The 18438-nt window shown below is 44.7% G+C and overlaps 1 protein-coding gene across 2 annotated transcripts in view; it reads right to left on the minus strand.

The window, feature by feature from the left end:
• ABL1 (ABL proto-oncogene 1, non-receptor tyrosine kinase) overlaps positions 1-18438 on the minus strand; it is an 80386-nt gene that overhangs the window by 5095 nt on the left and 56853 nt on the right. For both annotated transcript variants that reach the window (XM_009569473.2, XM_009569475.2), the window contains exons 3-10: positions 17762-18057; positions 11365-11637; positions 7251-7335; positions 6710-6887; positions 4360-4544; positions 2134-2286; positions 1471-1560; positions 975-1139 (exon numbers count right to left, since the gene is read on the minus strand). In XM_009569473.2, the coding sequence (XP_009567768.2) occupies positions 975-1139; positions 1471-1560; positions 2134-2286; positions 4360-4544; positions 6710-6887; positions 7251-7335; positions 11365-11637; positions 17762-18057 (1425 nt within the window). The remainder of the gene's footprint in view (positions 1-974; positions 1140-1470; positions 1561-2133; positions 2287-4359; positions 4545-6709; positions 6888-7250; positions 7336-11364; positions 11638-17761; positions 18058-18438) is intronic.

An 18438-nucleotide genomic window follows, 5' to 3' on the forward strand; every position in this document is an offset into this window, starting at 1 on the left:
ATGGATACTTTCTTTTTCCAACATTTTACATCTTCTCTTTTTTCACCCTTTTTGTCTAGATGTACATCTGCTACTGAAACATGTACTGCTAAGTGAATTTGACATTACACAGGAAAGGTCAGTCACATGAATGGTTAGAGAAGCTCTCAACAGGAGCTGGGAAAAACCACTGTATGTTGTTTTACCTTATTATTTTTCACATTAACTAGATATAAATCTACTGTATACATTCAGCATTTTACCACTGCTTTTATTACCTCAGAATGCAAGGTACATTGCTGAAGAAAATGATTGAAAGAGGGTTTAATTTCATGGAAGAGTCTGTAAATACCTTTTTGTCCCTTGCTGAAATTATATTTGGTACCTGCCAAGAGTAATACTCTTCAGTGCTGCAAGCACAAACCTGTGAGGATGAAAAAGTGAAGGACCCTCCCTTAAGGGGCTTCTAAACCCAAGCAATCGTCCTGCTTTAAATTATGCAGTGTGGTAGTGTAAAGTGGCTTGAACACAGCAGATTACCCAGCACTCAGATGCACTGCGAGATCCCACTGATAGCTCCTGCCAGGGAATGGGAAGAGGATATGATCAGAGAGCTCTGTGCTCAGGCTCTAGTCTACAGGGAGCTGAAGGCAACAGCCATTAAGTTAAAAGAACTCCTAAGGCTTCTCTAAGCAACAGCGGGTGTAGTGCCAGTCCCTCAACCAGTTAAGGACTCGCACTCCCAGCTGCTGTGAGTGTGTCTGTGTGTGTATCTGGTCCCGAGATTAACAACCTGCCTTTGCACAAAACAATAAAAGGAGTTCTGAACCCAGGAAAGCAAACTCAGCAGTCTGTCACCCAGAAACATAACGCTGATACAGAAAGCTGGCACTGTTATTATGCACAGCTTTTCCTAGGTGAAGACCTGGAGCTGGACTTGTGTTTTGTTTTCCTCTGTATTTCCTGAAGGAATAATGACTTTAATTAAAACCTACCACATTCTCCCTGGCCTCGAGCATGTGTAGTCTCCAAGCCCTCGTTGGCGTCTTTGCTTTCAGCAGCTCTCCTCGACGTTCGTGTTTTGGTTGGCAACTCTGGGGCCTGGAGGAAATTGCTCACTACACTCTTCATGCCCTTCTTTCCCAATTCCTTCTCCACCTCTGCAATGCACAGAAGAAAAAACAATCACCGCAATCAACAGAAGAGAAAAACTATTGTGCTGCTCAGAGCACAAAAGAAAAGTGAGCGATGCAAGACAGAGTTTCCTTGAGGCTGCTCAGCCATTTGGCCCTTTAAAAAACAGGTGTGTGCCCCTATGCAGGAAAAACCCACGTGTAAACACCTCTCTGCTTTCTACACCGTTCACACCAGGCTCTATACCCCAGGACTGTTTCACAGCAAAGCAGCCTGTGAGCAATGTGCAGAATTACAGATGCAGTTGGCCCTTTTCCCACGCCCAGAACCACTATCCCGAGAGGGACTCAGACCTACCATCCGATATGCTGGATTCCTGAAACATCGTTTCAAAGGCCTGATGGATCTCAGCAAAGGAGGGTCTATCGGAAGGGCTCCACTGCCAGCCTGGAAAGAAACAACACCACAGCACTCAGCACTTCCCACCAGCTTTAGCTATTCTGTACGCACCGGGAGGAGCTAGCTATCGCGGTTCCTTTTTTATACAATGGGCAAGATAAAATAACAACACGGAAACTTCATTTAGGGGGTGTTGGGTATCTGCAACCACCACTGAGCCAAAGTAACGCTGGAAAAAAACACATCATGCTAAGTCACACGCTAAAAGGCCAGAGTGAAGAGTAACAGTCCCTTAAGAAGCCTAATGAAGCTCCTGCTTCATCCTTAGAGCACAAGCTTGTCTCTAAATTGTCAGAAAAAAAGAGACAAATAAAACACTGAGCTGAATAACAAATCCTTCCCTCAGGTCTATGCGCTCCCAGTAGAGAAGAATGGCTGGTTTCACAGCGCTTTCATCCTCTGGGGAAAGCAGTTTTAGCCAAACATTTCTACACAGCCTTGCACCTTCACTGGAACTGGCAGGGAGTCTCCTGCACCTCGCTACATGTGGCCAAACCCTGGCACTTTCACAGCATCTCTAAGAGCTAAAAAGCAGCATCTGCAGGGCTGAGGAACACTTACACGCTCTCATGAGCTCATAAACTTTCTCAGGACAGCCTTCAGGGCGCTCCATGCGGTAGTCTTTCTCCAGCAGCTCATAGACTTGAGACAGGTCAATCCCAGGGTAAGGGGACATGCCATAGGTCGCAATTTCCCACAGCAGAACGCCAAAGGCTGCAAGAGAGTGAAGAAAAGGAAAAAAAAAATCAATAAGCTTTGTTTTCATCTTAAACTTGAGAGGATGTTTAGTGGGAGTAGTCACTAAACAGTGCTGCACACTTAAACCAGCTCTGGGTGGCTCAGATCCCATGCTCAGCAGCAGCTTAAATGTTAAAGAAGCGTAACAAGGCTCTTCGTCAGCACAGACAAGTCTCCTGCGATATGACAGGGTAGAATTAGACTAATTTTCAATGTATCAGTTGTCTCAAACCTGAACGCCTTAAGATCCTTCAAGTCCTATTAAAGCCACAATTAAGAGACTTCACAGTGGATTAGCTGAAACCGTTTCCCTGCTGCACTGCAGTCTCTCCCTCAATTTGACAGCTCCTCTCATCTGCAGCCTCTCCCTAGAGGACTCACACATTTTAATAGCTCAGTGTTTTTGGGGCACCCTTGTTTAGCTGCAGTGTGGTCTAGAGGGAAAACCTGGGAGACAGCAGTGAGAGGAAAGCTTCAGCAGTTGCTGCCAAGAAGAGAGGGTGAGACATTTTGGTCCCAAGGAAATGTGAATGGGAAAAGGGAGAGCACAAAAACGGTCTTGAAACAGGAGAGGGATTCAAGTCCAGAAGTCGGTGGGGATGCAGGTCAGCACCAGGGTCAAGCAGCTAATACAGGAGTCGGGCTGGCAGAATAGACCCAACACCAGTTCAACAACCTGCATGTAATTAGTTCAGTCACCCTATTCTGCTCTTAACCTGAAGAGAAAGCGATTACAATTCTGCATAAGTAAGGAAATCACATCACATTACATGGTAACACCACCAAGGGCAATTTACATCAGACATTTCTGTGCACAATTTTCTTTGATTGCTGTCTTGAGGCGGTGAGGGGAAAGCGTCTGAACTCTGGAGTGCCCAGCAGCAGCCATGGCCCCCGGGGACGGTTGGCTCGCTCTAATCAGATCCCCAGGTCCACTGCTCCGACTCTCACTACACAAGGTTACGCTAACCCTAATTAAAGATACCAATACTCCCTTTGGATCTGTCCTCCCTGAGCGCTCCACTCTTTAAACACAACAGGGACGCTGGAGCCACTACAGCAACACAGCAGCATCCTTGAGTGCGGCAAGCGCCAAAACCGCCACGTGCAAGTCCAAAGCAGAGGAAACTCCTTGGTCAGCAATCACATACTCCTTGGGAGGCTGTTTGGGGTTTCCCCCTCCCATCTATAAAACATTTTGGATCAGCCATCTGCCTAAAAGGTAGAAAATAAAGCCTTTCTCTGCACAGTTTCCCCAAAACTCCAGAAACCACATTGGTGCGACACTGCTGTCTGTTGGTTTATAAACAGAAGATGCTCAGGACATTTTCCAAGTGCCTTTGGGATCACATCCCACCACCTTCTATCTCATGTCACTGGGCACTTTTGAGAATTTGACCAACAGCAATGGCCAAGATAAAGAAGCCAGAGAAAGGCTGATAAAAAGTACAATGAGATTTTCTGTGGTCATATTTGATAGGATGCAGCTCCTTTCAGCTAAGCCTGTTCTTATCACCAGGACCTCAAGGCTCTTCAATAACCATTTGTCATCAAATTTTCCCTCTGTTTCTCCTCATCTCGTTCCGACAATTATTCTTCTAAAATGCAGGAAGACAAGCTTGGAGCTATCACTCGACAGACCCAGGCATAGGTTTTTTTAACATAAAATGAATCAGATTCTCATTTTCCTCCTTGAAGTAGTCAGAACTTTCCTGTCTATACAACGCATCACTTCACAGCCCTGGCCAGGGCTCTATCAAGGCATCAGTGCCCTCCAGCCCCATTTCAGATATTTCTATCAATGCTACAGTACCCTTTATTTTCCTACTCGCCAACAATTCCAACATACAGAGCCAGGTCGGGCGCCTCAGTGCTCTGCTCAAAGAATGACTTAGCAGCGATTAGTTCCTGCACTCCAACAAGCTCAGAGAACAATATGACTCAAACCAAGGAACGTGCTCCCTCCTGAAATGTTTCACAATGTCCTCATTTCGCAGCCCTGGAAAAGAAGGCTATAATCTGCATTAATTCGTACATGCAAATTCTTACCCCAGACGTCAGACTTAATGGAGAATTTGTTGTAGGCCAGGCTTTCCGGTGCAGTCCACTTGATGGGGAATTTTGCTCCAGCATGGGCAGTGTATGTGTCACCTGTCATCAGCCTGCTCAGGCCAAAGTCTGCCACCTTCACCAAGTGGTTCTCCCCTACAAGGCAGTTTCTGGCAGCAAGGTCCCTAAAAACAAGAACAAAAATAGGCAATTTGAAGCCTCTACCATTTCACTTTCAGCAGCAGCAAGGAAACCTGCTGTTCCCGAAGATACCCAGGCCTGCGTGTGATTATTTTGATCAGAGTATTAGACATAAATCATGTAGTTACACACATACATGTAAGAGGGAAAGTTATTTTCTGTTCTGGCTCTGTAAGACTGTCATCCAAACTTTTTTTTTTTCTAATTTGCAATGAAAGCTCCAAGAAGCCCCCTCACTTTCAATAAAAGCTGCCACCCTCAGGATAAAAATAATGTAAAGAAAATGTCAGTGCTCAAGTTATCAATAGCTGAGGACGAGCTCTGAATAAACTAAGTCTCAGTGCCTCACTTCTTGCCCACCTCTCCAGCACTTCGGTCACTCCAGCCAACAGCAGGCACTCTGCAGAGCTCCTTTCCCAGCCCCTGCTCAAGCACCAGGTTTAGCTCCCAGCCACGCTCCTCCTTCTTCCGAGGCACCACAATTTACAATTCAACTTTTTTATACCAAGTTTTGGCCTTTTCAAACCCATTTCAGTCTCTGTTATTGGTACTTATATTTTTAAAGGTCTGGACAACAAGCAAATTAAGATTTTCTTTCACATTTTTTAACCTGCTTCTATCCTGGCAGGTGAGAGATGTACCCATTGCATTTGCCACTTCCCTGCCTTGTATGTGCACCCTCAGAAATACTTGACGAGTATAAAAATGTAAAGCACAGAAGAACATTTCTCCTAATATTAGGTTTCGTTAAAAACACTTTTCCAGATTATGTCACATTGAACTCAAAATTGATTCTAGCAGAAAGCTCAAGTGAGATCTTTAGATAGGATGCAGACGCTGCTCTTTCTTTCGCTTGTTCTGCTCAGAATAAATTAAAAAAGAGTACGTCTCACCAGATGCCCATTAAATTTTCACAGTGTTTTTGACTATACTTTCTTATCAATGCTGATTGCTGCAATGTGTGTCGAAGTAAAAGCTCCTCTTCATAATCAAATTCCTCTTCCTTCCTGATCCATTAAATGAGGTCCCAGCCCAGCATTTGAATCCACAGACGTGAATTGTGACAACACTCTTAAAATAATTGGGTAGGTGGGTATGGGGGTGGCTGATAAGGAAAAACACTACAATTTATTGTAGATAAATGGGTCATCAAAAATAAGAGGAAATTAAATGAACGGGAGACCACAAAAATGGGATCCACACAAAGCATTTTCTAAAGTTCACTTCCCGCTGGCTAAAGGGATGAAATACTTTCAACAGAGCAAATCAAAGGCTGGAAATTTTAATTTGCAGCATCACCGTTCACTTTATTGACTGACAGAAGCATTTAAACAGGCCTTTCAGGCAGCAAAGGCAATGCGTGACTTAGAGGAGCACCTAGAATTTTACACACAATCTTCATATTTGTCTCTATGAAAAAACATGTGCTAATTTCATATTCCAGTTAATTGGGCAAGAAAGGTCACGGTACGGCACAGAGAGCATCTTATATAAAGCGCTGTGACTCTCCAACCTTCGCGCAGGATGTGTCATTATATTGCTAGGAGGCCATTTCCACGGATGAAGAATGCAAAGCTCCAGCCATAATTGCAGCACACTTAAAGGTCAGAGTCTCTGAGACTTTTAAGACTGCAGAGATGCTTATTAAAGTGAATACGCATTCTGGACAATAGTGGGAAACAATCCCTACTGAGGGCAGAAAAAAAAAGTGAAGCAGACAACAAAGTAGATGGGATAAGAAGCGCTAAGAGCATGGCTTTGCTGTGAGCACCTGCACAAATCCACCAACATCAGCTGCAGCTGGTTTTAATGGTGTTAGAATCAAGGGAGAGCAGTGGCTTACCTGGTCCATTAAGAGCCTGTTACTTTGGGAAGCATTTACATTCAAGACTCTTGTCAAAATAAAAAAGTACTGACATGTTTTTCACCTGCATCTACTTCAAAAGTAAGAGAAATACGCAGAGAAAAACAATTAGGAGCCTATCCTATAGCCAGGTTAATGTACGGCATCAAAATACAATGCACGGGGGTGGTAAATATAGGACACCAACTGCTCCTGAGATCAATGCCGTGACACTCTGAAAAGCAGGAAAATAAATCAAAGGGTGTTTAGTCCTCAAAATTCAGGGGTGCTCAGTGTCCTTCCTACCTGTGAATGAAGTTTTTCTTCTCCAGGTACTCCATGGCTGAGGAGATCTGAGTTGCCATGTACAGTAGCACCACAGCATTCACCTCCTGCCGGTTACACTCACGTAGATAATCAAGCAGGTTCCCGTATGTCATGAACTCCGTAATGATGTAAAATGGAGGTTCCCGTGTGCACACCCCTAGGGATCGACAGAAAGTTTACACTGAGCATTTGAGAATACCAGTCAATCTTCAGGTTTTGTCCTCTAGGGCAACTTATACCCCTAGAAGGCAGAAAAAGAGGGCTCACAGAAGGAATGAGTCCTGCTTGGAATTGGTTAATAGAGGGTTTTAATTTCCTGCTTCGGGCTCTGGCAACTTAAACATTAGGGAGACGGGATCATTAAAAGCCATGTATTAGTGGTACAAATTGTGAATTCTGCCAGACAATAAGTGTCTGTATTTAAAGCCTTGGTATGGTAAGCAGCTTATCTGCTCCTTAACATCCATATCACTGCACAAGGGTTTAGTTCAAATCCCTCTGCTTGGTATTTATCACTTACCTAATAATTGCACCAAGTTCGGATGCTTGATCTCCTTCATTACCGCGGCTTCTTTCAAGAACTCTTCCACCTCCATGGTATCCTCCTGCAGAACAATGGAAAAGCTTTGGCAAGGACAGCGTGCACAAAGGAGGAACAGAGTTCTGTACAAGGACACAAGAAGAACTGCAAACTGACAACATAAGCCACAGTTCTTTCAAGGTAATTTTTTCCTGTAGCCACATCACAATGCCAGGGAGTTGGGGACGTGGGGTTTTTGTAGGAGTCTTAAAAAAAAAAAGTGGTTTTATCATTCTTATTCTAACGGAGGTTTTTGGGGCAAGAAAATCCATATCCCTTTTGTGAACGGCCTCTCACAGGGCCACTCAGGCGATGAAAAGGAAAAATGCGCTTGTTCCTAACAGGAAAAAAAGGCAACAAGAAATAAAAAGCACAGAAAAGAAAAGAAACAAGAATGCACATAAAAGGAAGGACACACTACAATCAAAGGCTTGAGCAGCTGCTGAAATGTGGGTCCCCAGTCTCACGGGGAAGGAGCAAGAAGTCCCCCTTGCAGACAGGGAGGCACGACCAATGGCAGCCTCTCCATCACCGAGAGCCCGAGGTGCCAGAGATTTCATTCCTGGCATTTAGAGCCTGACCCAGGACATAACCGTTCTGGGCAGACATGTCACTATCTATTTGTTGAACACCATAAACTTGCTTGGCACAACACAAAACCAAGGAGGATACAATCTTGCTCCAAAGACATATTTTCTGAAGTAAATATGCCCGAAATGGCCGGGAGGTCATTTCAAAGTGGTGCAAAAATACAGATCTATTCCTAAAGCAATGTTTCTTTCTATATCCATATTTTTTTTTTCCATTGGTGGATTAATGTTGACAGGCTACATGGATGAAGTGTTTTAAGGAAGGATTGGAAAGGATTTACTGCTGCTGGTGAGAATGATAACAGTGGGCTGCCGCTGCGAGATCCAGCCAGCACTCTGCTTTGCAGCGAGGAATGAGAACCTTTTTCAAAGTGTTTCATTCAATCATTTCCTATTCCTTGCCAATTAGCTTGATTGGCAGCTGTGATTTGCTGAACACACTCTGTCAAAACTAATAGCCCAAAGGTCCTTGTGAGTAGAACCTTAAACTGTTTTCTCTGGCAAAGGAAACTGGATTCATAAACCAGGTTGCAAAATTACCCTAAACACACATTTACGTTATGCACACTACAAAGTGGGAAAGGTTGTTCTTCTGCAGTGCTGCGCCACCGTTCTAAACCTCTTCTCTCTCAGCAACCAAATTAATAGGATGGGGACATACAGAGAACTACCCTGACAATGATCTCCCTGAAAATCTGATCTCACGCAAAAGACCAAGCTTTAACCAGCTTCCATCTTCCAGCATTCAAAACCATGGGAGAAATGAACCTGTTCCGGCCATACAGCATTTTCCTAGCAGAGCACAGGATTGTGGCAGAAAGGGGCACCGGGGTTGCACATCACCTAATATAAAACACAGGCTTCTCTGCTAGGGAAAAAAAGAAAAAGGAAAAGGAAAAACTAAAGCAGAGGCATTGCCACAGGATCCAGAGTAGAGGTGAGCAGCAAGACGTGCTGAGAGGACTAGCTCGCAAGAGTTCAGCCACTAAACAGCCCGTGCAAGGAACAAGGCCCGGCCACAGTCACCACAGGAGCATTCGGTCCCACCACACGCAGGTCACAAAGCTCCACGTCAGTCACTGCAGCCTCTGCCCAGCTCACAGATTCGCAGAATGGTTTGGGTTGGACAGAACCTTAAAGGCCATCCAGTTCCACCCCCCTGCCATGGGCAGGGACATCTCTCCTCTAACCAGATCAGGAGGATCAAAGCCCCATCCAACGTGGCCTGGAACACCTCCAGGGAGGGGGCATCCGCAACTTCCCTGGGCAACCTCATGCCCCTGCCTCCAACATCAGATGTGAAAAACAAATTCACAGTATGTCATGTTGTGACATCAGAGCCTTATAAACACTGCTGTGTCCTGCACAACATGCTGAGCTCCCAGTGATGTATTGTAAGGGGAATCATCCAAGCACCAAAACATTTCTAGCACTCCTCATTCAATCCTGCTGAGGAACAGCGTGTGCTGCTCCGGCTGCTGTCTTGGGTGATTTCAGTGTTTTGCTCCAGCTATGAGCAACCTTTAGGCACCTGACAGAAGACTGAACAACAAATGGGTGTTTGTAAGCATCGCTGCTCAAAAAGAAGCTGGAACAATGAGGTTTTTTTCTGTTTTAGTTGTTCCTCCCCTCTGTCTTTCTTACAGAGACACCTGGAGTAGACGGGAAAATAAGAGGAACCATACGAAGTTTTGAAAAATATTCTCTCAGAGGAAAACAGTGTGAGTCATTTAAGCACTGTGCAGAAGCTGCGGAGAGCTTGTTTTCCCCAGCAGAACTGGGTTATAAATGTGATTTAAAAATGTTTCTAAAAACTTTGAAGAAAGCTATAATCCACCTGTCAGGCAGCAGACTGATGGATTTAAGGAAGGTGGATTATAAATTTGCTTTTAAGGATAGGTTTAGTGTGCATAATTGCAGGTTGGAGTGTTTTTCAACTCTCTTCTTCAGTTATTCTTACATTCCCCAGTGGAACATGCTGCTTCATACCACATTATGAACCACTTTTAGTCATGTTTCATTAAATATTTATTTGAGATATTTGAAACAGTGACGGTCTCTATTAAGATTTCTCTTTATGCATAAACACATTTTATGAGATAACGTGCAATTTGCCATTGTTAGTGGATTTTAGAGAGAAGAGAACGAAAGCGACAACTACAGTTTGGAGCAAAAGGAGAAATCTGAAGATGCCAGGTATCCTCATGCTGCAACCAGAGGCAGAAAAGGAGATCTTACAGCAAACAATGTTCCTGGAAACAACTAGTCTCCCCTGTTCATGATTAACAGATGTTTTATTCCGCCCGGTCACATGCCAGCTCCACCTGCACTGCTCCTGTGTAAGCCCTGTGGTCCCCAGTGCCATGGATCCGAGCAGGAATAACACTAGGTGTCACTCACTCCCTGTGCGAGTAGGCACTTGGACTCTCCTCAGCTAGGGAACAGCAACAGGAATCTCCAGAGTACAGAAAAGGCCAAAATGAAAATAGTTTCTGCAACCATAGCAACCCAGAAATACTGAGACAGCCACTGCTCTGAGTGTAAGGAAGAAACATTTCCCCCAAATCAAGGAAAAGGCTCTTCCCCTGACACTCAGGCATCCACACAGTTCTCTCCACTTCAAAATTTCCATTGCAAAAAGACCAAAAAGAAACAAACAAAAAACTCCAGTTCTGTTTGTTTTCTGCAAGCCCAAACCACATCCCCACTGGAGGAGAGAGAACATGGTGTCAAGTTAACATAAACTCTGATTAAGCAATCCAATCCAATGTGTGCGGATGGTGCCAGGACACTTTTATAAACATAAATGAATTAAGCAATGACCTTACGAACTCACAGAGCATTATTTGCATTTCAAGAGACAAGGAAACCGAGACACAGAAATCACGGAGCAGAGTCAGAAACAGAACTGATTATCCAGTTCCTCATTAATTTTAATATATTTTGGCTTGGGTACACTTTTTGCTCCTCTTGTATCTTTTCATAAGAGGCAGCTGTGAACAAGACTTCCAGGTACACAGGGAGCTTGACTTTTGGGACAGATGCTGCATAAAACAGAAAATCAAAACATCAAAAGCCTCCCTGAAGCACAGCCTTTGAATTTTGTGGTCTGCCTCACAATCCACAATCCTGCTTGTGTTAGTGTGCTCACCCATGAACAGCTCACCTTTGCCACACCCTGAACACGAGACATCACAGCACTATTTACTTTTCTAAGGTTTCGCCCCTTCTGAAATTAAAATTGTGCTGTTACTGTTAGCTTAGCTACAAGCGTTTCAGGTATCATGTAAAACCACAACAGGATGAAGCTCTTCCAATAAAACTCTATTCCAAGCCTACAGCACAGAAAGGAAGAGCCAGCCTTGATCAAAACTGTCCAACTGTGGCTGAGGGCAAGCAGCCTGCCTGAACTTGGTTCCTCCTCAAAGCAGATGAATGGGAACTCTCAGTGACTCGAGTCCTACCTTTAGTGTCTTCACAGCCACTGTGAGGTTGTACTTCTTCCAGACTCCTTCGTACACCTCTCCATACTGCCCTCCGCCAAGCTTGTGCTTCATCGTGATGTCAGTTCGCTCTATCTCCCACTTGTCGTAGTTGGGAGAGACGCCATAAATAGTGGGCTTATTGCGTTTGGGCGCCGGGTAGTGCAAAGTGGTGATGAGCCCATCTGCGACAGTCGAATGGTGATGGACCAGCTCTGCCAAGGTGTTGAAGCGGCTCTCTGAAGAGACATACAGCTAGGGACCAGAGAGAGAAAGATCTTTCACAAAACGCACTTCAGAGCATTTATATGTAGAAATCACATCATAAAACTGTGAAAGAAAAGTGTTGTATCACTTCTACTCAATCTGCAGTACTACGAGCTCCACGAGATCCCAGAGCTGAGAACAGTCAACACTTACATGGGAAATGCATGGATTCAGGAGCAAATACATGCACTTTGCTGAAACTATGAAAGGAACGATTGCAAATAGCACTGTATTGGTATGGTTTTGCTTGAAATGTCTTTTTTCAAAGGGCAGGTCAGTAGAGGCTGTGGGAGTGCAGGGTTATCAACCTTGGTGTCTTGATTCCACTATTGCTATTTGGGTTATGACATTTCACTTGCCTACATTTTCCTTTAAGCAAACAAATGCCTTCCCTGCTTTTGGCCTAAACTCCTGCACATTATTTTGCATGAAGTTATACAGCCGGGCTGCTCCGTTCTTGTGAGGGGCACCGATCAATAACACAGAAGTAAAATCATTACTACTGAACGAGAACCCGCTGTGAGGGATGATAACCCATATTTGTTACCTTTTAACATTTATGCAGAAGATCCATTTTAAGCCTAAAAGCCTACTAAAGGCAACAGCCAAGTGACTCCCTGCCACTAGAGCTCTGTATTTCCAGTTTTCGCACTCAAGCCCAGCTGTCTGCTGGCAATATTACAAAAGCTAGAGATTTAACTTTAAAGTAAGTGATGCTGATAACACCTGAAGGAGAAAGCTTTGTATCAAAGAGCAACATCCTATGTTGGATGCAGCACATGGGAGCTGAAGAGCTCCATTTTCTCACAAAAGACCAAGGTCTGGCAAGGGACAACCGTGAAGGAAGAGCAGCACCGTGTCAGCCCCCTGGATTTCTGTCCAGCCCATGCACTATGAAACTGGTGTGATGCAACGTCCTTACTGTGCACACTGCATGCCGATAGCTATGCTCCAACTTCCCAAACGCTTCTGACTCGCTGGCTACGCACTCTGACAGTTTGTGCGTGTGCAGGGGCCATCTGTCTGGGATTTCGGGAGGCTGTGAAGTTGACGGGGCTGCCAGGCATCCAGAAATCCCAGACTTGCGGTCAAATTCTTCTTCTTTCATGTAGACAGAATTTTTGAATGGAAAAAGAAAATGAACCTGTGAAGAACGTGCCCAACAGAAAAGGGAGATGCACTTGCAAGAGAAAAAAAGAAGCGTTTGCAAGGAGGATAAAAACACCCTCAAACCTGAGTAGAGCCTCTGGACCGGGCAATGGGAATTTCTGCATGGATACTCCTCCTTTGCAGGCACCTGTTTACTACACCAAACCCAAAATGAGAATGAGAGGCATTGGAGAAGACCAAATATCCTGAAGAATATGAGAACACAGACACTACATAGAAAAAAAGGTGACTGAAAAGAGAAGCCGTGTTACCCAAGTGTAGTCAGAGTGACAGACCAAAGTTCTCTGCCCCTCAGCATCCTGCTTGCCCAAATCCCCACTTCAGTTTCTGAGAACGAGCTGTGTGCTCACGTACATATGGTAACTGTTATGGTCAGAACAGGCAGAACCTGCCAATCTATGTTTGTCATGGACTAATTTAAAAGAGCCGCAGGAAGGTAAAACGTTCAGCTCAGGAACACAGCGCAGCCCAAAAAGGGAAAAACAAGCCTAGAGATGAACAACGCCACAGATCAGTCAGAGCCAGGCCAGACTACTGTAAGGTGTGCGGTGCCCATCAGCTTTGAAGCTACACCCTCAGTAACAGAACGATACCCCTATAAGGTTTCTGGGAAGGGAATCTCACAGAGCATTTAGCATCCAAAAAAGGGGACTATGCTGTAGAAACCTACCTCTCCAGCACTGGGAAATCACAGTCCCTGGTTCAACAGGCATTTCCAGGCAATAGCACCCGGGCTTGGGGGACTGGGAGAAGCAGCACAGTGGCCAACCTGTCTGTAAGCCACCTGAACAAAACCCATGCCATTAAACACTCTGGTGACAACATGCACACTTTGGGGGAGAGGAAGGTTTGAGGCATTGGGCTGGAGAAAGCCACTTTCCTTTCACTCTTGCTTTTCTTTTGCTGCAGCTGCTGGTAACAAAACTCCTGTGGAAGCTTTATAGCTAAAAAATAAAAGCATCCTCCTGAGAAGCATGTTCTCAGCCGCTACCAAAATGAGTGGGGTATTATTCTGGTAAAGCAACCAAGCCAAATCTCACTTCAACACTACGTTAAGAAAACAAACAAACAACTTTTCACGGTCAAAGATGTAAAATCACCTTGAAAACTCATGTTTTGAAAACAAACAAGTGACAATATAAAAGAGGCTTTTACTGCTGCATGGCTTGGACCACCAAGCATCAGGCAGTGCAACAATTTCAAATAAGCCGTACCCGTTTGAGAATGACTTGCAGGACTCACAGGGGTATTAGCAGCTGACAGTGTTACAGTGAGCACTAAAACACAAATGCGTGGATATAGAAAACTATGCTGAATCCCAGGATCACTTGGAAGTATCAGAGAGTACAATGAAGGAAGCTGCCAATGCTTTTCTGATGGGTTGTATTTCATGACCTCAAAATCCCATGAGAACTAGAGATATCCATATTTTACGTGACAGATTACATGATCTTGTTACAGATGAGAAAGAAGTTAAATAAATGGCCAAAGGTTTCAAAGGAAACATGTAGCAGAATGGGGAACAGAACTCAGGATCACCCCGTCCAGGCCACAGGACAACTCTCCATGCCTTAACCCACACAAAGCTTTCCATTTAGGCTAAAAATCCTACATCTACCCACTGAATGCGTTCATTCTGTAGGCAGTTCTCCTAACCTCAGTGATTACATCCCAACACTGACTCCTGGAGGCCTTACTTCCCATCAGCAGCACTACTGGAAACCAGAGTATGAATCATGGAATTTGCAGCATGTATCCCAAGAAGCCGAAGCAAGGAGCAGCTATGAACAGCATGCTGCTGGCACAGCCCAGCAAGTGCATACACACTGGCCAGTCACTGCAACCTCCCTTCTCGGCTGGCCCCGAACGCTGAGCCTTAACTCAAGCCACTTGCTGGATAACTTCCCCCAAGAAAACCGCCTGGTGCTGCCAGCTGTACTCCCACAGAGGTAAGAGACCAGCGTTCCTGTACTATGCGAGGTTATGCAGGGACTCGCACAGTTTGCTTCCTGGCTGCACTGCTGACACATTATTTGGGCAATTTTTTCCACATCGGAAGTGAAACTACAACTGCTCCTGTTCCAAGAGGCTCTGCTAGTGCAAATTAGCTGATTATCTACAGCTTCTGGCTGGTGTATTTTATAAGCGTGGTGGTTGAACTGGCCCACGTAACCCCCGGGGCATCCTTAACCTGATGGGATTCACCCTCCCCAGTCAGCAGACAAAACTGAACATCCACAGAAAAAATCCATGAAGGTCCATGATAAAGGAGTGAGTCTGCATCCAGCTCAGCCACAGGAGGCTCCAAGAGACTCAAGCAGGACAAACATCCTGTGTCCTTAATGCTGAGGACAGCAGGATTTGAAGAACTGGCTGGACAATTCTGTTCATGCAGTTGCGTTACTCAATAGGAGGCTTCGCCTCAAGTCCTATCAAGTCAGGAAACCCAAGTCCTTTGTACCACGGAAGTGGTTTACCAGAAGATGAGCGGCACTGTGCCAGCCAAATCAAGAACAGTCACTTTTAATCGTTTTCATAAAAAACAAAAACAAGCAACAAACCAAAACATTACAAGGTGGTCTGGAAGAATATGACCCATTAAACTGGGAAATAAAGAAAAAATTCCCTCAGTTGTTGAAACCCAAGGCATTCACATGAACAGAGCTAAAATTACAACATTACAGCACTCTCTGATCGTCCTAGTCCCTTCAGGTTTTTCTCCAGGAAAAAGCCTGTGTGAGACTGTGCAATACATGGCACACTTCTGCGCTGAGCAGCAGTTGCTCCACACATTCCTCTAATACCTCTTTCTCCCGATCGCGAGTTCTCTCGGTCACAGGATATGATACAACCAAAGTCATTCACCCTTACTGCAGCACTTGCAGATGTTGAACTCCCTGGACAGGCTGAGTAATGACAGAGCTCGCCGGGAAGGCCCCAGGTGCTCAGGGAGCTGAAGGTAAGTGCTTTCCTTCGCTCTGTTACACAGCGGGTAATAGAATACGACATGAGTGGCCTAAAGCAGGGAACCAGCTCCAGTGGTCTCCATTTCACAAAGGGAAAAGTAAGGATATTAGCTGTTTCTCTTCCCAGCTCCTCAGCTGTTACAGCTGGGAATGGGGAGCTGGAAGAGCGCAGCACCTCCCAGCCCAGCAACAGAGCGGGCAGCACGTCTGTCGCTAAGCTGTAGTGATTCACTGCCCAGCTCATTAACACAAACTCAAACTGATGGGGTTTAACGCACCAGGCTGCAAACAGCAGGGCCTGATGTGTAGATGTGGCAAATGGCCATGTCTGCAGGGGTGTGGGCAACAGGGGGAGGGGACTGTGGCTACCTCTTTGCTCACTCCTGCACGAAGAGCCAAAGCCTGGAGCCACAGCTCTTGGTTGCTGCTGCTTCTCGATTTTGTATTTCCAACGACCACCAGCTGCAGCTCTGCTGTAGTGAATTGTGCTTACCTTGGCCTTTTCTCAAAAACACCAATTCAAGCAACTTTGTGGAAAATGAACAGTTAACCTGGCTAATACAGACCTGAATGGATTATGGTAGCACTACAGAGCTGTTTTTAGGGATCAAACCAGCTCTGCTGAGATGAAAGCCTTCATACGCCAAAGCTTTTTACAGCTAAAATGGAGAACGTGCTATCGCATCATGGACACATCCTGACTTACACCAACTGAAGGAGGACTGGGTTCAAAATGTCGATGTGTGAGCATTACTCATCTGCCAGCATCAATAAGAATCGAAGGAATATGAACTACAGAGACAGAAGGAAGAATAATATTCCAGATTGCCATGTGGTCATTCAAGCGTGCTGCACATCAGTATTTCCCAGCACTGATTTTGACCACAGAATGTGGAAGAATCAAAGCACTGTAACTTGGAAATACATTGCCTTAAATAACATGGTCAGAATTGTCTCATTACAACCTGTTTGTTAAAGCAGACAAAAAGCATTTCATTATTGAATAAAATCCATGTATCTAATGAAAGGTTTCAGAGTGATAAGTCTGATAAATAGGAAACACGGTGGTTCCCTATGCTTCATACTAAAAACAATGCTGTAAGAAGAATAAACCTCTCACAGGACAAAGAAAATTGGCCACAGCGGGTCACTATTAGACTTGATTTTTTTTTTCTTTTGAGGTATATTTATGGCACAGAACCTGTCAGCTACCAGATGCTGGCAAGAAGAGCCTCAGCAGCCATGCTCCAGACTCACACTTCAACTGCTGCACAGAATCTAAAGAGACATTGCTTAAAATATACTTGTCAAAACAAGATTTTCTGAAATCCAATGCCAGTAGAAATGTTTCCATGAAATTCAAACAAAAAGTCTGTGAAAAACTCCACTTCTACACTAACATTGCTCTGCAGCATCCACAAAGCACGGCACTGCAACACTGCTACAGCATACAACTATGGAGGGGAAAAATATTAAGAGACTGGGCCCATATAAAAGCAAAAATGCCTACCCGTCTCCAACGATCACGCTGAAATACTGTAGAGAAACCAAAACAGTAGTTAAAAATACTGCAGAATAGCTCAAAAAAGCATTCTGTTCCTAATATCTGCAGGATTATCAGCAGCAGGCTTTGACTTTTCTGATTTGGCAGTTGCAGAGATTATCTTTTGAACGTATTGAACAAGAATTTATCCTCACAGTATCTTATTAATGATATCTATTTCATTCAGCTCTGATGTAACTGGTATCTCCTACCTTATGGCATTTCGCTACTGGGCTGTATTACCCCTCAGAAGTTTACTAACGGACTAAGCCTGTTTTGTTTCACTCACAGTTCACTGTCTCTACAGATGATGAGCATCGTGATCGGGGTTCAGAACTGCTCAATTCAATTGCTACTACTTGACCTTGTACGCTCAGTGCACAAAGTATACCAGTAAGGTTTTCTCTCATGGTTTGGATAGTCTGCAGCCTACCTTTCCATCAGACGCAGTATTTATTCTGTAGTGGTACACCCTTCCTTCGTATCGCAGTGAAATAGATCTCTGTCCTGGACTGCTCTCGCTCTCTCGCACAAGAAAGCTACCGTTGATGCCGCTACTCAGAAGGTACTCAGCCGCATTACGTGACACTGGTCCGTGATACCAGGAATGTTTCTCCAAACTGTTCACTGGGGTAATGTAGTTGCTGGGTACCCAGCCTTGTCCATTCTTCGTTTGGGCCTCGCACCATTCCCCATTATGATTGTAGCCCAGGACACGGAGCTTTTCACCTTAGTGCAAGAAGAAAACACATTTAGAGATGACAATAACAAAAGCTGAGGACACAGACAGGTTCTTTCTGGCTAACAGATCATTAAATCATCTCCTATAGGAACAGATATCTGACTGAGCAGGAAGCATGTGTGTTTCTTTAAGCCTGAGTGTACTCCTCAAAGCTAAATAAAGTCACATGCATGCTTCAGGAGTTTGTTTGGCTCTGCAGTTCTGCACCAGCTTTGATACTGCAAATGAATCCAGCAAATTTTATTTGAACTGAGTTGGCTTCCTGGGGCCAGGAGAGAACAGGAGTGGATAAACAACAGAAAAATAACTTCTATTAGCCAGGTAAGCAGATGTGACTTGGAATATACACAAGGAACAGAAGTACTGAA

Source organism: Cuculus canorus, chromosome 19 (genome assembly GCF_017976375.1).
Source record: "Cuculus canorus isolate bCucCan1 chromosome 19, bCucCan1.pri, whole genome shotgun sequence".
Taxonomy (NCBI): Eukaryota; Metazoa; Chordata; class Aves; order Cuculiformes; family Cuculidae; genus Cuculus; species Cuculus canorus.